The 15,636-nt window shown below is 44.4% G+C and overlaps 2 protein-coding genes across 2 annotated transcripts in view; both read right to left on the bottom strand.

The window, feature by feature from the left end:
* LOC104046958 (cytosolic phospholipase A2 epsilon) overlaps positions 1 to 6,273 on the bottom strand; it is a 35,586-nt gene extending 29,313 nt beyond the window's left edge. The window contains exons 1-2 of the mRNA XM_009507198.2: positions 6,178 to 6,273; positions 4,851 to 4,949 (exon numbers count right to left, since the gene is read on the bottom strand). Coding sequence (XP_009505493.2) covers positions 4,851 to 4,949; positions 6,178 to 6,273 — 195 coding nt within the window. The remainder of the gene's footprint in view (positions 1 to 4,850; positions 4,950 to 6,177) is intronic.
* An 8,696-nt stretch (positions 6,274 to 14,969) lies between these two features.
* The window catches only part of LOC104042136 (cytosolic phospholipase A2 epsilon), a 34,884-nt gene continuing 34,217 nt past the window's right edge, over positions 14,970 to 15,636 (bottom strand). Inside the window, exons 19-20 of the mRNA XM_009501535.2 lie at positions 15,396 to 15,582; positions 14,970 to 15,178 (exon numbers count right to left, since the gene is read on the bottom strand). Of these exons, the coding sequence (XP_009499830.1) occupies positions 14,970 to 15,178; positions 15,396 to 15,582 (396 nt within the window). The remainder of the gene's footprint in view (positions 15,179 to 15,395; positions 15,583 to 15,636) is intronic.

Here is a 15,636-nt window from a genome sequence, read left to right as displayed (position 1 = left end):
AGTTAGCAGAGTATTGTAGCTGCCTTCCCAAACCAGAGAGCAGTTATCCAACAACGCTGATCCAGAGAGGAGAATTTACCCTTGAACCTCCAGGGGCAGCCAACACATTCTCAGTCTTGATTGTTGCCCTTTTAAATTGGTATTTATTCCAAAGCAAGCATAAACTAACAGAAAAATAATGCAGAGATCCTGAAATTCATCTTCAGTGTGGGTGATGAAAACTATATCATTACCAAAAAGCAGCTGTCCTCCAAGCTCAGCTGTTGCTTTTCTACATGAAATGTGGGACGCCTTCCATCTGTTCGTGAGGAGGTGGCCTTTGTCATGCTGGATGAAAAATTGTGATGAGGAAGCAGAGAAAATTATGTGCCACAGTGTGCTGATACCATTACCTATTTCAGTGTACCTGTACTGCATGCTATTCCACAAGCCATCCTGCAACGATCAAACGAGATTTAAAAATACCTTGAGGACAATCAATTTATTTTTTCCATGGTTGAAAAAAGCCATTTCTACAGATCCAACCTGAAAAAAAAAAACCCTGTATTATCTATGAAAAACATGAAAAGAGCTTCCTCTCACACCCACACATTTTTCCTGCGGTCACCCAATAATAATGCCTCTCTCCATTTCTATGTCATCTAGTGGCACAGCAGCCTTTCCTGGCAGAGATAGCTTCCCTGCCTTGACTAAGGTCCCCCTGCATTCCTGGCCTGGAGGAGCATTCTGCTAAGATGAAATCATTCACAGGATGTCACCAGGGCAATCTTTTCTTCATCTCCAGGTACTAATTTAACTAGATGGTGGTCAGGGACCAAATCAAAAGAACTAGAATACTTTGCTGCTGACAATGTATCTAGAGCTGGTGGTGTGTGAAGAAGTGCCTATTGTGAACTGTCTGAGAGTCAGGTCTCCTTAGAGAATAAGAATCCTCAAGTTTTTTACAGCTGTAATTGGGATGTTTCAGGCCGCTAACATCACTCAGCCAAGCCCTGCCCCAGCCTGATGGCACCTATCTCCCACTGCTGTGGGATGTGCCTGAGGACCACACCATGGCACACTGCCTGGGCTGGGCACAGCCGGCTGCTGCGTCCAGCCATGTCTCTGAAGCTCTTCCTCGTTCTTGACAAACCTGGGCTCCACGCTGGAAAAGCAGTTGCTCTGATTGCTTCCTTCCTTTGCCTCCTCCAAGCCCTGGGGCTGTGGTACCTCCATTGATGGCTGCGCGGGGGCTGGGAGGTTGCTGAGGACCACTGTTGCCACCGGCTGTTTTTCACAAGCCACGTGTTTCGTGGTTTTTATTAGTAATGTAACTTCTAATCAGACTGCCTTTCACCAGAATTAGCAGAAGTCTTGCTTGGATATCAGTGAATTAAAAACTCCCACAGCTGGATGGAGACATCCCTTTCATGCATATGGCCACGGTAACCCTGGTCTCAGCAGGGAACATTTACCTGTGGCCACAGGGGCATGGCGGGTATGCGCCTGGCTACAGGAATTGTGCCCATCAGATCATTGCTTCCTCATACATATATCCATCGTGGGACTCTGAACACTTTTGAGAAATAAGACTGCGCACATGGTACTGTGCTTGAAACACATTTCCAGAAAGCAGAACTTGAAATGTTGACCAACACAACATGGATACTCTCAGTGCACAGTGATCCCAACTTCTCCGGAGATTTATTATTTGACCGATAACTCAAGCTAGTTGCATAGCCTTTTCAGTACTGTTAACATTGTCCTCACTCTTTTAGTGTTTCCAGATGTTTAACAACTGAATTTTTTCTGATTTTGAAAAATACATAGATTATTCAACCGCACGTTCAAAACTCTTTTCATATGTAGAACTGTAGCCAGGGGAATAGGACTGTCCATCCATGAAAAGACAGACCCCTCTTATACTGCTTTGCCTTTCCCAACCAGAACAAATATGAGAGAAAGAAACTAGGCTGAGCATTACCCATCTGAGCGTTGAGACTCATCACACCCAATTCCAGATAGCTGTAAAATAGGTGCTTCCGTCTGACAGCTGCCAGGCATTTCTGGACTATCATCCTAAGGTAGACATTACTACAGGCATTACTACAGCCATTACTACATGCACCACACCCTGAAAACCCCTATTTCTGAGTGCTGATTCTCAGGGGAATCCAGAGGTCTATCTGGGACAGAGATGTTCAACATTTTTGATGTCAAATGTGGATAAGACAAACCGTATTTCAAAGTTATGAGCTGACGGGAAGCGGCCTCCTTTGACTTTGCGAGGTTTATTTTTGAAGTGGGAGGCATGCTGGAGCACGTCATCTCGGCAGGCTGTACTTTAGGCATCCCCATACCACAGGGTGGCAGGGGAGGCACCTGGGCTTAGAAGAGCTTCTGCAGCTGAGCAGGGCCATGCCCCTGCAAGCACCACAGGGCTGGGAGCGGCTCAGGAGTTGTTGCCTCCTGCCTTTCCAGTCACTGCTGAGCCTGGGGCTGGATCTGCTCCTGACAGCAGGCTCTTGCCCTTGTGGGAGACAGGGACCCCCTGACTGGCACCACTGGGGACCTGTCCTCCTGCCTGCCTTAGCCCCTGGTTCACGCGATGGAGTCCCATCTGTATCAGAGGCAGCAGCTGTGACCTCCTCCTAATCTTGCCATGCAATGTGGCAGCTCCCCCCTCTTCCCATGATCTCAGATGTTTCTAGCTTCCAAAACCCAGCAGAAGCCAGAGCTCCTGCTTTGCACAAGTGTGAGAGTTTAACCTGCCCCTCTTCTGTTAAAGGGCTGCTGATCTCCCAGCTGCACAAACCCTCTGAGAGCAAGGAGCCCTTGCCTCGCAGGGAAGTGAGGTACCGCACGACCTGAGGAATGAGGCATCTTACCCTTGTTAAGACATTGCTCGTGCTGAATTCAGAACTATATATCCAGTTTTTTTCCCTCCATTCCCTCACATTAATTATTTTATGAGACCTGCTGCAATCCTTAAATATTTTAATATAAGCAGCTGGCTCTGACTGCTGCTTTAGCATGGGGCAAAGTACCAGCCAAGGCCTGAATAATATCGATTTCCTAATGCAGATAAAAATCAGCATGTTGGCATAAAGGCACATGCAGTGGCTGGGATATGCTGTGGTATGTTTCTAACAGATGATCCCCCTTAGTAGGCAGAGACCCTCATATTTAAGTCTTCTGGTAGTTTCAGTGATTAAAAATTCACATTTGGGAAAAACTGAGCACAAACACATGATATGCTGCAGTCATCAAGTCGCGATCATGCAAGTGCATAGGATAGAGTGCTATGTTCTGATCAGAAAAGAAAAAACAGTGACTATGAAGCCAGATGCAAGAACAATGACTCAGTCTGTCACCAATGGATCACCATGAATTTTTGGAATTTTGAAATGTGAAAAATAATCCTTTGGTGAGAGACAGGGGAAATATAGTGGTCTAGAAGAAGGTTATGGTCCCATACACATAAGGTGATTCTTTGGGTCCACTGCTCCTTCTAAGTTTCATGACTCTTAAATGTCTTGGATCTAAGCCTATATCCTGAGCAGATAATGGAAGAACAAACACATCACAGCGTGGGATTAAGAAATGGAAACATGAAGTTATCTGTCATATGTAAAATTATCATAGGTAATTGTAACCCAGGAGTTCAAATCTTTTTGCTTTCGCTCATCACGATTTTAGGTTCCTTACCCCTTGTAAGGAGCAGACGTTATACCAAAGACTGATCAAGTCACTATTTTTTGGCCTCTTTTTACTTTTTACAAATTCTTCACTTTATACATGGTCCAGAATTTCAGTATCTCCACTGGGTGGAGATACCAGACACCGTAAACTGAATATTTGCACATTTCACATTCCACAAAGATCCAAAACTGATAGAATATATGCTGAGAAACTATAGTATAATCTTTTAATGCCACTGATTTCCCTTTTTAAAATAAAAATCCTGATACTGGGCAAACACAAAAGCTAAACATTGAAAAGTGTATGTGAAAAAGTAAAAATGCCCCAAATGCAAATAAGAATTTTTTTAATTTCTCGGTGCCTAACTTGTACCAGGAGTACCTGGTAATTAGCTCACCACAAGGCTCACCTGTCCGCCTGTTTACAGTATTACTTCAGCTTCCACATAAAGCTCCTTTTCAGCTTCATTTTGTTTTAGTATAACTAGTTTGCATGGATTATAATGCATATTTCCATTGAATTATCTGGCTGGGAAGCGGACACTCCTTGGGACAGAATTGTTATGCGAGTCACATTTAGACTTCTCTAACCCTGACAGATAGGAAATACTGCCTGTACTTACTGCACAGATAGCAAAGCAGCAGAACGAGAACCCCTATCAAAATGAGTAATTTCTAACAAACCTATGACTGCTCTTCAAACACAAGAAATCTCTCTAACACGTTTGAGCATCACTCCTTTCACGGAATGCCCTGATGGAGCACAGTAATGGCGAAAAATCAGAGTTCAATAATCCAGCCCCCCAAAAAAAAATTGCTAGGATGGAGGTTGCACTTCCAAAGCCATTACAGCAGGCTATGCGTCACTCTTACTTTTGGCCCTTTCGGTTACAAATAACTTACCAATGGACTTCTTTTACAAGTAAGTGAGGGATTAAAACAGTAGTTATTCTGCGTGCTCCCAGTAAAACATAACAGAGAAATACAGCCAGCAATTCTGAAAATCATAAACATAATTGAACAAAATGATCCGAATAATAAACTTAAGGGCATTTCCCTTGTAACACTCAAACTGCTGCCATAATTATTTATCTACCTGAACCTTTTCCTCTTTTGAGCAAAACAAAATCCTCAGCCCTCTTCGGTTCAAAATTCTCTTGTTCATAATACCTTGAAATCACCTTCATCTGGTGCAGTACTTTCTTCATTTTCTTCTTGCGGTTCACTGTCTCCCAAAGAATCGATGTCTGAGCTGTCTGAGTCTTCATCCTGAAGAAAAAAGAATTTAGAAATTATAACATTAAAACAACAGCAGCATTATCAGGGCAGATAATTAATTCCCACTTGCAATAACTTATGCTGAAATTAGAACAGCTGTTGGTTACACCCAGCTGTGTTACAGTGCTCAGCATAATGAACAAACTGCCATGTGGTTCAGCACACACTGGTACAAAAGCCGTGTTGGGGCACCCCTGCAACAAGTCAGTGAAGGAAAACCCATTTCAGCTGTCAGATATCCAAAAGATGCCTCTGCATTTTGTCTGTGAATAAAGGGTTGCTTTTTGTTTCGAATGTGATCTTTTGGCAATCTGCTGCTGCTTTCAGATATATTAAATCTCGATTTAAAATAAAATCCCAGAATCTCTTCCCCGGGTTTGAATCCAGAGCATGAAACACATTGTAGTTGCAAAATTTTAAACCTAACATTTCAATTTTTTCAGAAAACAGAAGTTCCAAAATAATTCTACAATGTAAGGTGCCCCCTTTTGAAACGCTTTGTAGGAAAACACCATCAAAGGACAGGTCCTATGAAAAATGTCAAAAGTATTCTGCTTCGAGAGTACCTACTGAAGCGATGTGCCTTCATCCAGTCAAAGAGCACGAAGAACAATGTATAACATACTACAGTTAAAATTAAATGCAAATCCTGAAATGACCCAGAGAACGCTAAGCAAAATGGAAAATTCAGAACAAAAACGGGAATGTGGAAATAAAATTCAATTCCCTATCCCTTTTCTCTAACCTTTTCCAATAACAAAAAAATGGGGTTGGCACATTAATATGCATGTCAAAATTTTGCTATTGATACAGAGATATTAAATTTTTAATAAAACTAGCATTTAATTATGGAAGAAGATGATATTTTATGTCTGGGTCTGGATTCAGGCTGGTAATTCAGTCCCCTAAAAACTGTTTCCTTCCCTGTTCATTTTGTCCACTTTCTCTTCTTTTTCCATCCCCTTGCTACGCTGACTTCTCGCATTCTGCCCATGAAGCTGAGATCCTTGGCTCCAGTGGAGCCAGGTGGGCTTTTGCCTCTTACAGCCACGAAGAGAACATTTCACTTTAAACTCCTTCAGGCAGAGACGTTGCTGCCTAGTCCCATCAGACAGTAAGTTCATAGGGTACCTTGTATTTAAACACACTCCCGAAACAGGATTTTGTGGTCTGTCAAATGCAGTGGACCATAAGCAAACTTTTAAAGCCATTTTCTTACCTGTAGTGCTTTTGCATTTGAGGGCATCATGGCCTTCCCTGGATTCATGTAATAAAATGTTTCTGGCACCTCCACGGGCAGCACTTCCTGAGACATGTTTGCAGGATTTACTCCTGTGGGAGTCAATGACAAGTTATTTTATAAAATGACCAGAGGCTCCACCCATCTCATCGCTATAAGTAAAGGACTCCCCTCCCATTGCCAAAGACAGTGGAGCACCAAGGATGACTGGTCCAGGGAAGGATCTGCAGGGCAAACACAACAGCTAAAAGGGATGCGGTACCTTCATCTGGCTGGGAACCTCTCCCAGCCTGTGCTTGCTCCTGGGGTCCTACAACGCTGCCACCCTTTTTCCATAGCGAGCAGAGTCCTGGGCCATCCTGCCAAGCAGAGGAGAGGCACAGAGGGCACCGCTGCTGGAGCCTGCTCCTTCACACCCAGCTCTTCCCCACCTGCAGGGACTGCCCTGAGCAGAGAACAGCGGCAGCTCCTGTAGCGGGGAAACTGAGCCCTGGAAAAAGCCTCCGTGTATAAATAACAGTGACTTCGGTCAAAGCCTCCATATAGGCAGGGGGACCCGAACACGCTGCCTGCAAAGAGGCACTGCCCTGCACCACACAGTAGCCCCCCTGGAAAGGGCCACCCCCCCACCACCACCTGACAGGTTACTGCATTGACCAGCCCGTCCCAGCTCTTCCCATTTCTTTTTCACAGGGGAGCAAGGCCAAGGTGCGGGCACAGAGCTCGGTCTTTGGTTTGTAGAGGCAAACAGTAGGAAGGGGAGGTGAGAGAGGGGCATGGAGTGGCAGTACCAGATTGTGCATGATAGGATGGCAGGGGAGAGGGAGGTGGACACCTGTAAGGGTTAGCAGAGATCTTGAGGTCAATGCCTATGGCTACAAGCATTACCTAGGACTACTACTGCACCTGGCAGTAGTTTTCCAACAAAAAAAGCAAGGAAATATGTAATAGCTGTGCAAAGCAGATAAGAGCTGTGCTTTCGTACATTTTCCAGAGAAAAACAATTGAACTTTACACAGCAACTGCAGGAAACTCGTGTCAAGATGAATGGAATTTAGTATCCAGTGGTTTAGTTTTAGTAGTTTTATTTTACGGAGATTTTGTTCAACCAAAGAGCATGAACAAAAGAGCACATGAACATTTCCAGGCATACCCAGTGGAAATTACCATCTTCAGCTACAGCAAAACAAATGAATAACAAACTAGCAGCTCCAGTAACAGTAGGCTGTGTCATAGCATCTGCATTTCCAGCATGAAAAGTAGCTCTGCCCACACTGGAAGTACAAGAGCATCTGTTGGCCTCAGGTCACACTCTGAGCTGCATCCTGGAGAACTCCTCTTGCAGCCTAATTCAGAGAACATTCATTCATCTTTGGTTTTTTTTTAGCCTCACCAGAAGAGAAGACCTGCCTGACCTTGGAAGACGTCCTGCTCTGGGACACTAAAAATACTGGTATACTTGTTATTAGAGCAGGCCAGCTTTCCCAAGGCTGATTAGTTCAGAGGACCATTAGCATAAGTAATGATATTCACCTAGAAACCCCTCTAAAGGTCACAAATCTTAAGAAAGTTGAAATTCCCTGTCCTTTAGGAAACCCATGGAGAAGAACAGGTGGATTCTGTGTAAAGACTTCCACAGCTGTAGAGTTAATTCCCCATTATATGCACACTTGGCCATCTGGAATGGTCTGTATGGCCTTCGGCTAAATCAAGGTATTCTGCTCCCACCTGAGAACGCCATAAAGAAAGAAAAACTCTGAGGCTCTCATTAACAACTGAACTAGTGTTACTTAATTGAAAATCTGAATGTACAAAGCCGGATGATCTCAACTTGTAGAATGAAAAGCAGAGGCTCCAATTGGAATGATTCACACTACAACCCATTTTGTAGAAGCATCGATTGCTTGGCAAAGGTACCCGTATTACGTCTGACAGCAGAGACAGACAGTGGAGAAAGGGACCTCCATGACAAACTTTACATTTTTCAGTATGTTCAAATATAGTTTTGTGATTTCTTTTATCACAGTCTTGGGCTGGACTGAAACTGCAGATAGTCAGTGTCCCCCTAAATGTTTAGCAACAGTATATGCTTGCCTAGCCTTCAAAGAGGCCAGGCAAAATGAGCCTGGGGTTATTCTGGGAAGCTGGAAACACAGCCAGGACTGGCTGTGACCACCTCACTGCTCTCAGACATACAGATACTTCTATACAAAAAAAAAGAGCATCGGAGAGCTGCGTCAGATGGGCATTCTGGCTCGGCTACGTCCTCTTCCTGCAGGAGGAGCAGTGTCTTAGACCACCACTTGTGCAGTTAGTGAAGGAAGGAGATGTGGAGCAGCAGAGGAAACTCACAGGAGGCAGGGGCACTACTGCTGTTTGTTGTCTTACCCATGTCACAGGTGAGAAGCAACCTTCTGCAAAATTAATTTTAAAACAAGTCTTTAACCAAAGAGTTTAAAAGTATTCTATTATATTCCTGCTAGGAACACAGTCATACTGAGAAAAGTACGGTACTTTATATGGATTACATATATGCATCAGCTTTTGTATGCATCTAGCATATAACAAGTACGTAGCTCTGACACTAAAAGTTATTACTTTCCCAATAGAGAGACTGGCATCATTAATGGCTTTTTACATCACTCACTTAAATTAAATGTTTGTCTATGTTTCTTTCATGTTACAGTTACGTTACAGTTACTGATGCACTGGATAAAGCCCAACGCTTACCATGCCAGTCTTAGAGCAGCCCAACCAAAGTGGAGAGTTATGCTCCATTTTATGTCGCTCAGATTTTATGCGTGTTGCAATTACACAGTCCTCAATGGTTACCTGTACAGTAAGTCCTCTGTGTCTGGCGTTGTCTTACTGTGGGATGTTCTCTGTACTCAGAGAAGGTTTCCTGGGAGCACAGTGTACTAGAAGAACAGTTCCCAAAGTTTTCTGCATCACTTTTCACTCTCCACATTTCTGCAGACTACATACAAGTGTATCATCTCCTCGTGAGCTGGAAACCAGCACAAGAGCAGTATGACCAGTACAGTGTTTCCTCACGTGCCCCAAACCAGCTGTGGGTTACGGGCCATCAGCTCCTGCACCAGCAGCGATCATGGACCAGAGTTAAGAGCGACCAGAAAAGGTATTTGTTAAGGGTCTGCAAAGGATTTTCTGAATACTCCTCTGCACATAGGACCAAAACAAATTCTAGGACATCATATCATCTGTTAAATCTCAAAAATAAACTACATAATATATTTACAAAGTAGATACCAAACCAAAACAATTCCAGCTCAAGGAGGACTTTGGAGCATGGCTTGTTTTCAAGACTAGTTGAAACAAATTTGGATGTCAGCCAGCTGAGTAGCAGAAATTGCAAAATTAAAGAAACAACTATCAGTTGCTCAAGATATAAAAGTGCCTATTAATATATGTAGAAACTTGCAGTTCCTTACCTGATAGTTATCAGCCTTGAAGGATGCTCCATTACCTCAGCAGAAGAAAGGAAATATGAGGGGAGCAAACATTTCATATATTTACAACTAATTTACAGATTATTAGCAGAGCGAGAGACACGGGTGCAATAAACAGCAGCTGGCAAGAAAAGTCATACTGTTAGGGGCCAAGGGACCATCCTTCCCCACCGTTTAAGGGCAGAGAAAAGGGCAGAGAGATGGGAGCTAGAAAGCACTCACAGTATGCATATCAGGCTTCTGAAATCCCAGAGCGGTCAGAATCTCAACAGTAGGATTTAATGCCATCATGTTTTCTGGATTAGGGTTTTTTAGATGCTATTCTTTTTAATGGAACAGCCTATCAAAACTGCTTTGAAGAAACTAGATGAGGGATATACATTTGTCTCGATTTTAAATCTTTTTCTCTACCACCTTTTTGTTCCTGATTTCCTCTTTCTTTTCTTCTTTCCATTCCCTGCCGTCTTTTCTTTCCCATTGACTTCTTCACTTTCCAAAATGTTCGTTTCCTTCCTTTGCCCATCTCAATACCACATAGCTGTAATTCCCTTTTTTACTTTTATTTGGGTATTATACAATTTTTTTCTTTCTCCCTTTCCTCCCTACCTTGCTTTTTATTCCGTCTTAACCTTTCCCCTTTTGCTTCACATTTCTCCTCCATGCTGCAATGGTACCTCTAGAAGCTTCAAGTCTGAGTGATGGAGGTTTGGTCATACCTGGAATAATGACTACTACAAGCATTAGGGCAGCTGGGGTCAGGCCATGACATCTGGCGAGACACCCAACTGCACGGAGAAAAGAGCATAAGCAGTAGTGGGTTGAAGGGAGTGCAAAGGAGACCTCAAGACCCAAGGAGGAAGAAACTGGGCACATGACGAGACACCCCAGAGTTTTGAAATGAAGAGGTGGAGGGGTGGCAGGAGTGCTGGGGAAGTGCTTTATCAATGCTGCAAGTGTGCTGGGCTTCACTAGGAGTCCTGGAAGGGACAGACTTTTAGGAGGAACTCAAAGGTACAAAAGTTCAATGGCACGAAGCACGCACTTCTCACCCGTTGCTCCCTGTTGACCAGCATGCCTCGGTCAGGGCATGAAGAAACCAGCCCTGCTCGAAACGAGGCCCCGATGGCCTCCGCTGCAGGGAGATATTGCACATGCACATCAGAGTTTTACATGTGATCAGGTTTTGGCGCAGGGTTTCTCAGAAGGGAGGCCTCCTCTACCACCCACGTTCTACCGTATCCGCTGTGGCAGACACATTTCCCATCATTGACGTGGTGCAACCTATAGTCTCGCAAATTAATAGCTCACTTCACTCGTATTGTTTGCAGCAATCTTTTGTTTGATCACTCTTTGGGCTACAGAACAGTGTAAAATGATGCTGCCAACCCTCCCATCTCCTTCTGCTCCCTCAGCAGCACTCACCTGACGGGACTGTCTGAGTCCTTACGTGTCAAAAAATCCCACTGCTGCTTTTCTTAGCTTCCTCCAGGCTAACATGCCTCACTGAGCCGCCTGGTTCCCAACGCACCTTTGTGATAATTGGAAGGGCCGGGGCAAAGGTGCAATTGCATGCTAATCCCTTCACTTACTACAGGTAACGAATAGGTAAGAAGGAAAAGCAAGACACAGAAAAGATGCAGAACACACTCATTACAATTACGAACGTCACCGTGTTAGTGTTTGTACTTGTTATTACCACAGCTACCAAGAGTTCTGTCTTTTAAAACAATTAGGGAAGATCATGCTAACTTGTGTCAGTGCTAACACTATGATACAGTGTGGGCCTGGGTTTTTGCAGTGCTTCTCCCCCCTTGTTATTTTTTTCCTCCCTTGAATGGATAATTCCATGAAATTACTCCCATTTCCTGTAAAAAGGGACACTCCCAACCTGCAAAACCAACAGGGCTTTTAAATGCCCACATCTGCAGCTGTTACCTACATTCTTTCAATGCCTAAGTACAGCCCAGAGCCTGAGCACAAGAAACATACCCCATTAGCAGCTGAACCAGGACAAAAACCACCAGAAGACAAAGCCACACAAAGACTCCATGCTGGCCTACAAGAACTGATGACTAGGATCTTCTGCAAGTGTTCTGTGCAATTAATTAATAAATTTAATGATAAAAAAGCAAGCTGAGCCCAACAAATTAACCAACCCCCTAAGCCGCAAAAAAAAAGCACCTCTACTAAACATGGACCAGGAGTTCTGACTAGACGGGAAGTCAGGAGAACAGGCCATTGGTGAGGAGCAGTCACCTGGAGACCGCTGCAATAACTCAGAGAGGAAGAAACCAGCTGCAGACGGCATGCTGGTGTCGTCCCCCCCCCAATTCAATAATTTCCTATGGGACTGCGACATTACCTATGGGTGAAGGCTGCCAGTGCCCCAGGAGAAGGATGGCTGGAGGGAGGATTAAGTCAGACCTTTTTCAGAGTCTACAGTAACAGAGGACATATAGGTATTTTCAGGGTCACAGCAAGAACCTTGCTGTAGTTCTCAGGTGGCTGTGGGTGTATCTGAAAAAGGAATGTCATGGATGCCTGAGGGTAGCAAGGGCAGAATTGTCAAGAAGATCCAGTTCTTGTCCAAGAGCTTTACCCACATGGAAATACCACTAGAAGCTATTGTGTGGGCCTGGCCAGAATGCTGGCAGATAGGACAGGCTCATCCCCTGGGGGGTACAGCAGAGCAACTGATGCCCTAGTGGCACACCGGGAATAAATGGGGCCTCCCTCTGTTAAAAACAAGCCAACAAACAAAAATACAATAACAGAAGCAAAGAGGTAGAGTAAAAGGCAGGGATGGGAAGAGGGAGGCAGGGTTCTTGAAACTTACTGTCATTGACAGCCTCAGATGATGGCAGTTCTTGAAGATGCCTGAAACCCCAGCTGGAAGATGGGCAGGTGGAAGGAGTAGCAAATGCATGTGTCACCCGAAATGGGTTTTCCATAATGATAAAGAGGGAAGGCCAAGAGGGAGTTATACAGCTGGGGCAGAGGAGAGGCAATGCCAAAAGGGACTGCGTGACTCAACAGCAGAGATCACAAAGAGGAGCCCTTGATAAGCACTGGCAAGTAAACAGCCATTTCAGCACTCCAGAGGTTTGAACCAGGGCTGCCAATTGGATGGAGGTGTGAGGGCCTGGAAAAGCGGCTGGGGCAAGGGCACACCATCCCTAAGGGGGCTGAGGTCATCTGAGGTGAGTGTGGGAGACGAAAGACAACAAAGGTCTAACCCATCAAGGAATGCTTGAAGGAAGAGAGAGACACAAACAACAATAGCAAGAGGGAAGAGAATTTTTCAGCCTTTTAGATATTCACATTTAATTTTGAATTTATTTTTATTTATTTCATTTTGATTTATTTTCTGTTTTGTCTGTGATTCCATTATGCATAGCTCTGGGTATGCCAATGCATGTTACGTCAACACTGACAAGTTACCACTTTTCATTTAAATTTGAAGTAATTAAGTGCAGCTGATACTGACAAAGCTTTATATCTTCTTTTAGATTAGCATCTTAGTTGTTATGAAACAGGTTTACAGAGTATTTTCAGTATTAAAACCCTTCATAAAGCAAATAATAATTTTGGTCTTCATCTCAAAAATAAGCGATTTCAACAAATCACCTAGTGTTATTTATAGTAGTTGCATAGACTGTGTGTTGATTGTACACAGTCAGGGACTAGGTTATGCAATTACCCATGAATTACCCATGGATATCAGTGCAAAGTACTTAGCTCGCATTCTTACCACAAAATCTGGATGTCTCTCAGTTTTTGATGTTTCTATTCTCGCAGCATCCCATGCTATAGTAACAAGAAATACTATTAAACCTGATGACATTAATGGGACACAGATGCTGAGCTGGATGATCCTTTAAATAATGTGAGTGTTCAGTGAAAGCACAACCCCGGGTTAAATACTTACACACGCACCAAAAGAGCCTATCCTGACTCACAACAGGGTTTAGAACAATCACTCCCAAGGGACTGTCCAAACCTAAATCTTGCTGGTGTAATAGAACTTGTAAATTCAGAATTATAGAAAATTTGTATTTTCCTTGTGAAATCTCAGATTTTCTATATTTTTGATGTTAAGTTTTGCATGTTATTTCCAACAAAATTTCTTGCTGACACTATTGGAAAATAGTTTTCTCTTTTTAGAATGTCCTGAATTGGAAGGGACCAACAAGGTCCCTTGTCAAGTCCAGCTCCTGTCCCTGCACAGGACACCCCAAATTCACACCATGTCTCTGAGGGTCATTGTCCAAGTGCTTCTTGAATAGCGTCAGGCTGGTGCCGTGATGCCTCCCTGGGGAGCCTGTCCCAGGGCTCCACCACCCTCTGGGGGAAGAACCTTTTCCTAATATCCAACTTAAACCTCCCCTGGCACATCTTCCTGCCATTCCTGTCATCGGTCACCAGCAAGAAGAGAGCAGCGCCTGCCCCTCCTCCCCTTGTGAAGAAACTGTAGACCACAATGAGGTCTCCCCTCAGTCTCCTCCAGGCTGAACAAAGCAAGTGACTTCAGCCGCCTCTCATACGGTTTCCCCTCTAAACCCTTCACCAACTTCATGGCCCTCCTCTGGACACTCTCCAGCAGCTTTATAACCTTAACGTACTGCGGCGCCCAAAACTGCACCCAGCACTCGGGGTGAGGCCGCCCCAGCGCGGGGCAGAGCGGGACGACCCCCTCCCTCGCCCGGCTGCGATGCAGGGCTCGGTGCCCCCCAGGGCACGGCTGGCCCTCTGGGCTGCCAGGGCACCCTGTTGGCTCATGTTCAACTTGCCATGGACCAGAACCCCCGGGTCCCTCTCTGCAGAGCTGCTCCCCAGCCTCTCATTCCCCAGGCTTTTTCTTTGAAACGGTCCACATTTATTATGTACTTTTCTGTTCTACTAGATTTAGAATAAATTCAATGTCTGTAGCTCATTTATCTTCACTTCACATATAACTTTTACTAGTATAAGAAATTTTGGAAGAATTGGTATTGCTGTCCCACATTCATGCATTTAAAAAACTTGTGAGTCCCATATTTCCTAAGCTTTGATTTACTGCATATACATGTATGTACATGAAAAAAGATGTTCACCAGCAGTGAAATCCAACATAAATAAAGCATGAGACTAATTATTTTGTTTGACTGGTTTATCTAGGATTGCCACTTGGTGCAGAGAAGCCACAGTCTGAGACAAGTCTTTATACTTTCCCAGGTCTGTCATGTTCATCCACAAACAGGTCTTCGGCCTTCTGCAGGAGAAAAATGCTACTTGGGTAGCTTTCTGCAACTCAGGTGGCCTTTATTTTTTGTGTTTTCGTTTCTGCTCTATAGCTGAATTCAAAGCCTGAAGGATCAGATGTTTGTTGTTCTGAATGTTGTAGCTGGTCAGTTCTACCAGCTTGTCAAACTCCTCCTCTGTGTAGGTAAAGCTGTTTAAACAGTACGGAGAAAAATTGCTGGAAACATCCACATTGCCCTGCGCCATCTCAATGGGGCTGCGCTCCACACCTGACAAAAAGAGGTCATTGACGGGGTGTATATGTGGTCCCACATCCCTTTTTCCAGATGAAGCACAATGCTGCTCCTCGCTACCTGGACATCTGCATTTCTCTCCCGTGGGAGCCACAGCAGGGAGAGAGGGGACCACACTAGACCATGCCTCCCACCCTGACACAGCCAAAGGGCAGCCAGGAGGGGGGAGGACTGTCTCTAACCCACAGCTTACCAGGCTTTTTGTATTTTCTGAAGGTGTTGTTCACCAACGGGAAAAATACCACTGTCGGTGCCTCTGGGGTCTCTGTGTCTTCGAAGATGTAGCACTCCTTTAGATTTTTCTTTTCTTCTTCACTCAGGTGGATTTTGGGAAACGGGATTCCCTGCTTTAGGAAGTACTTGGAGGCTTCTTCCAAAGGCTGCATTCAGACAGGAAAAAAGAAAAAGTCAGAAATTCTACCCCCAGCCCCCCA

Source organism: Phalacrocorax carbo, chromosome 10, assembly GCF_963921805.1.
Source record: "Phalacrocorax carbo chromosome 10, bPhaCar2.1, whole genome shotgun sequence".
NCBI lineage: Eukaryota > Metazoa > Chordata > Aves > Suliformes > Phalacrocoracidae > Phalacrocorax > Phalacrocorax carbo.
The sequence above is the reverse complement of the archived record's forward strand: the minus strand, read 5'-3'. Positions and strand labels throughout refer to the sequence as shown.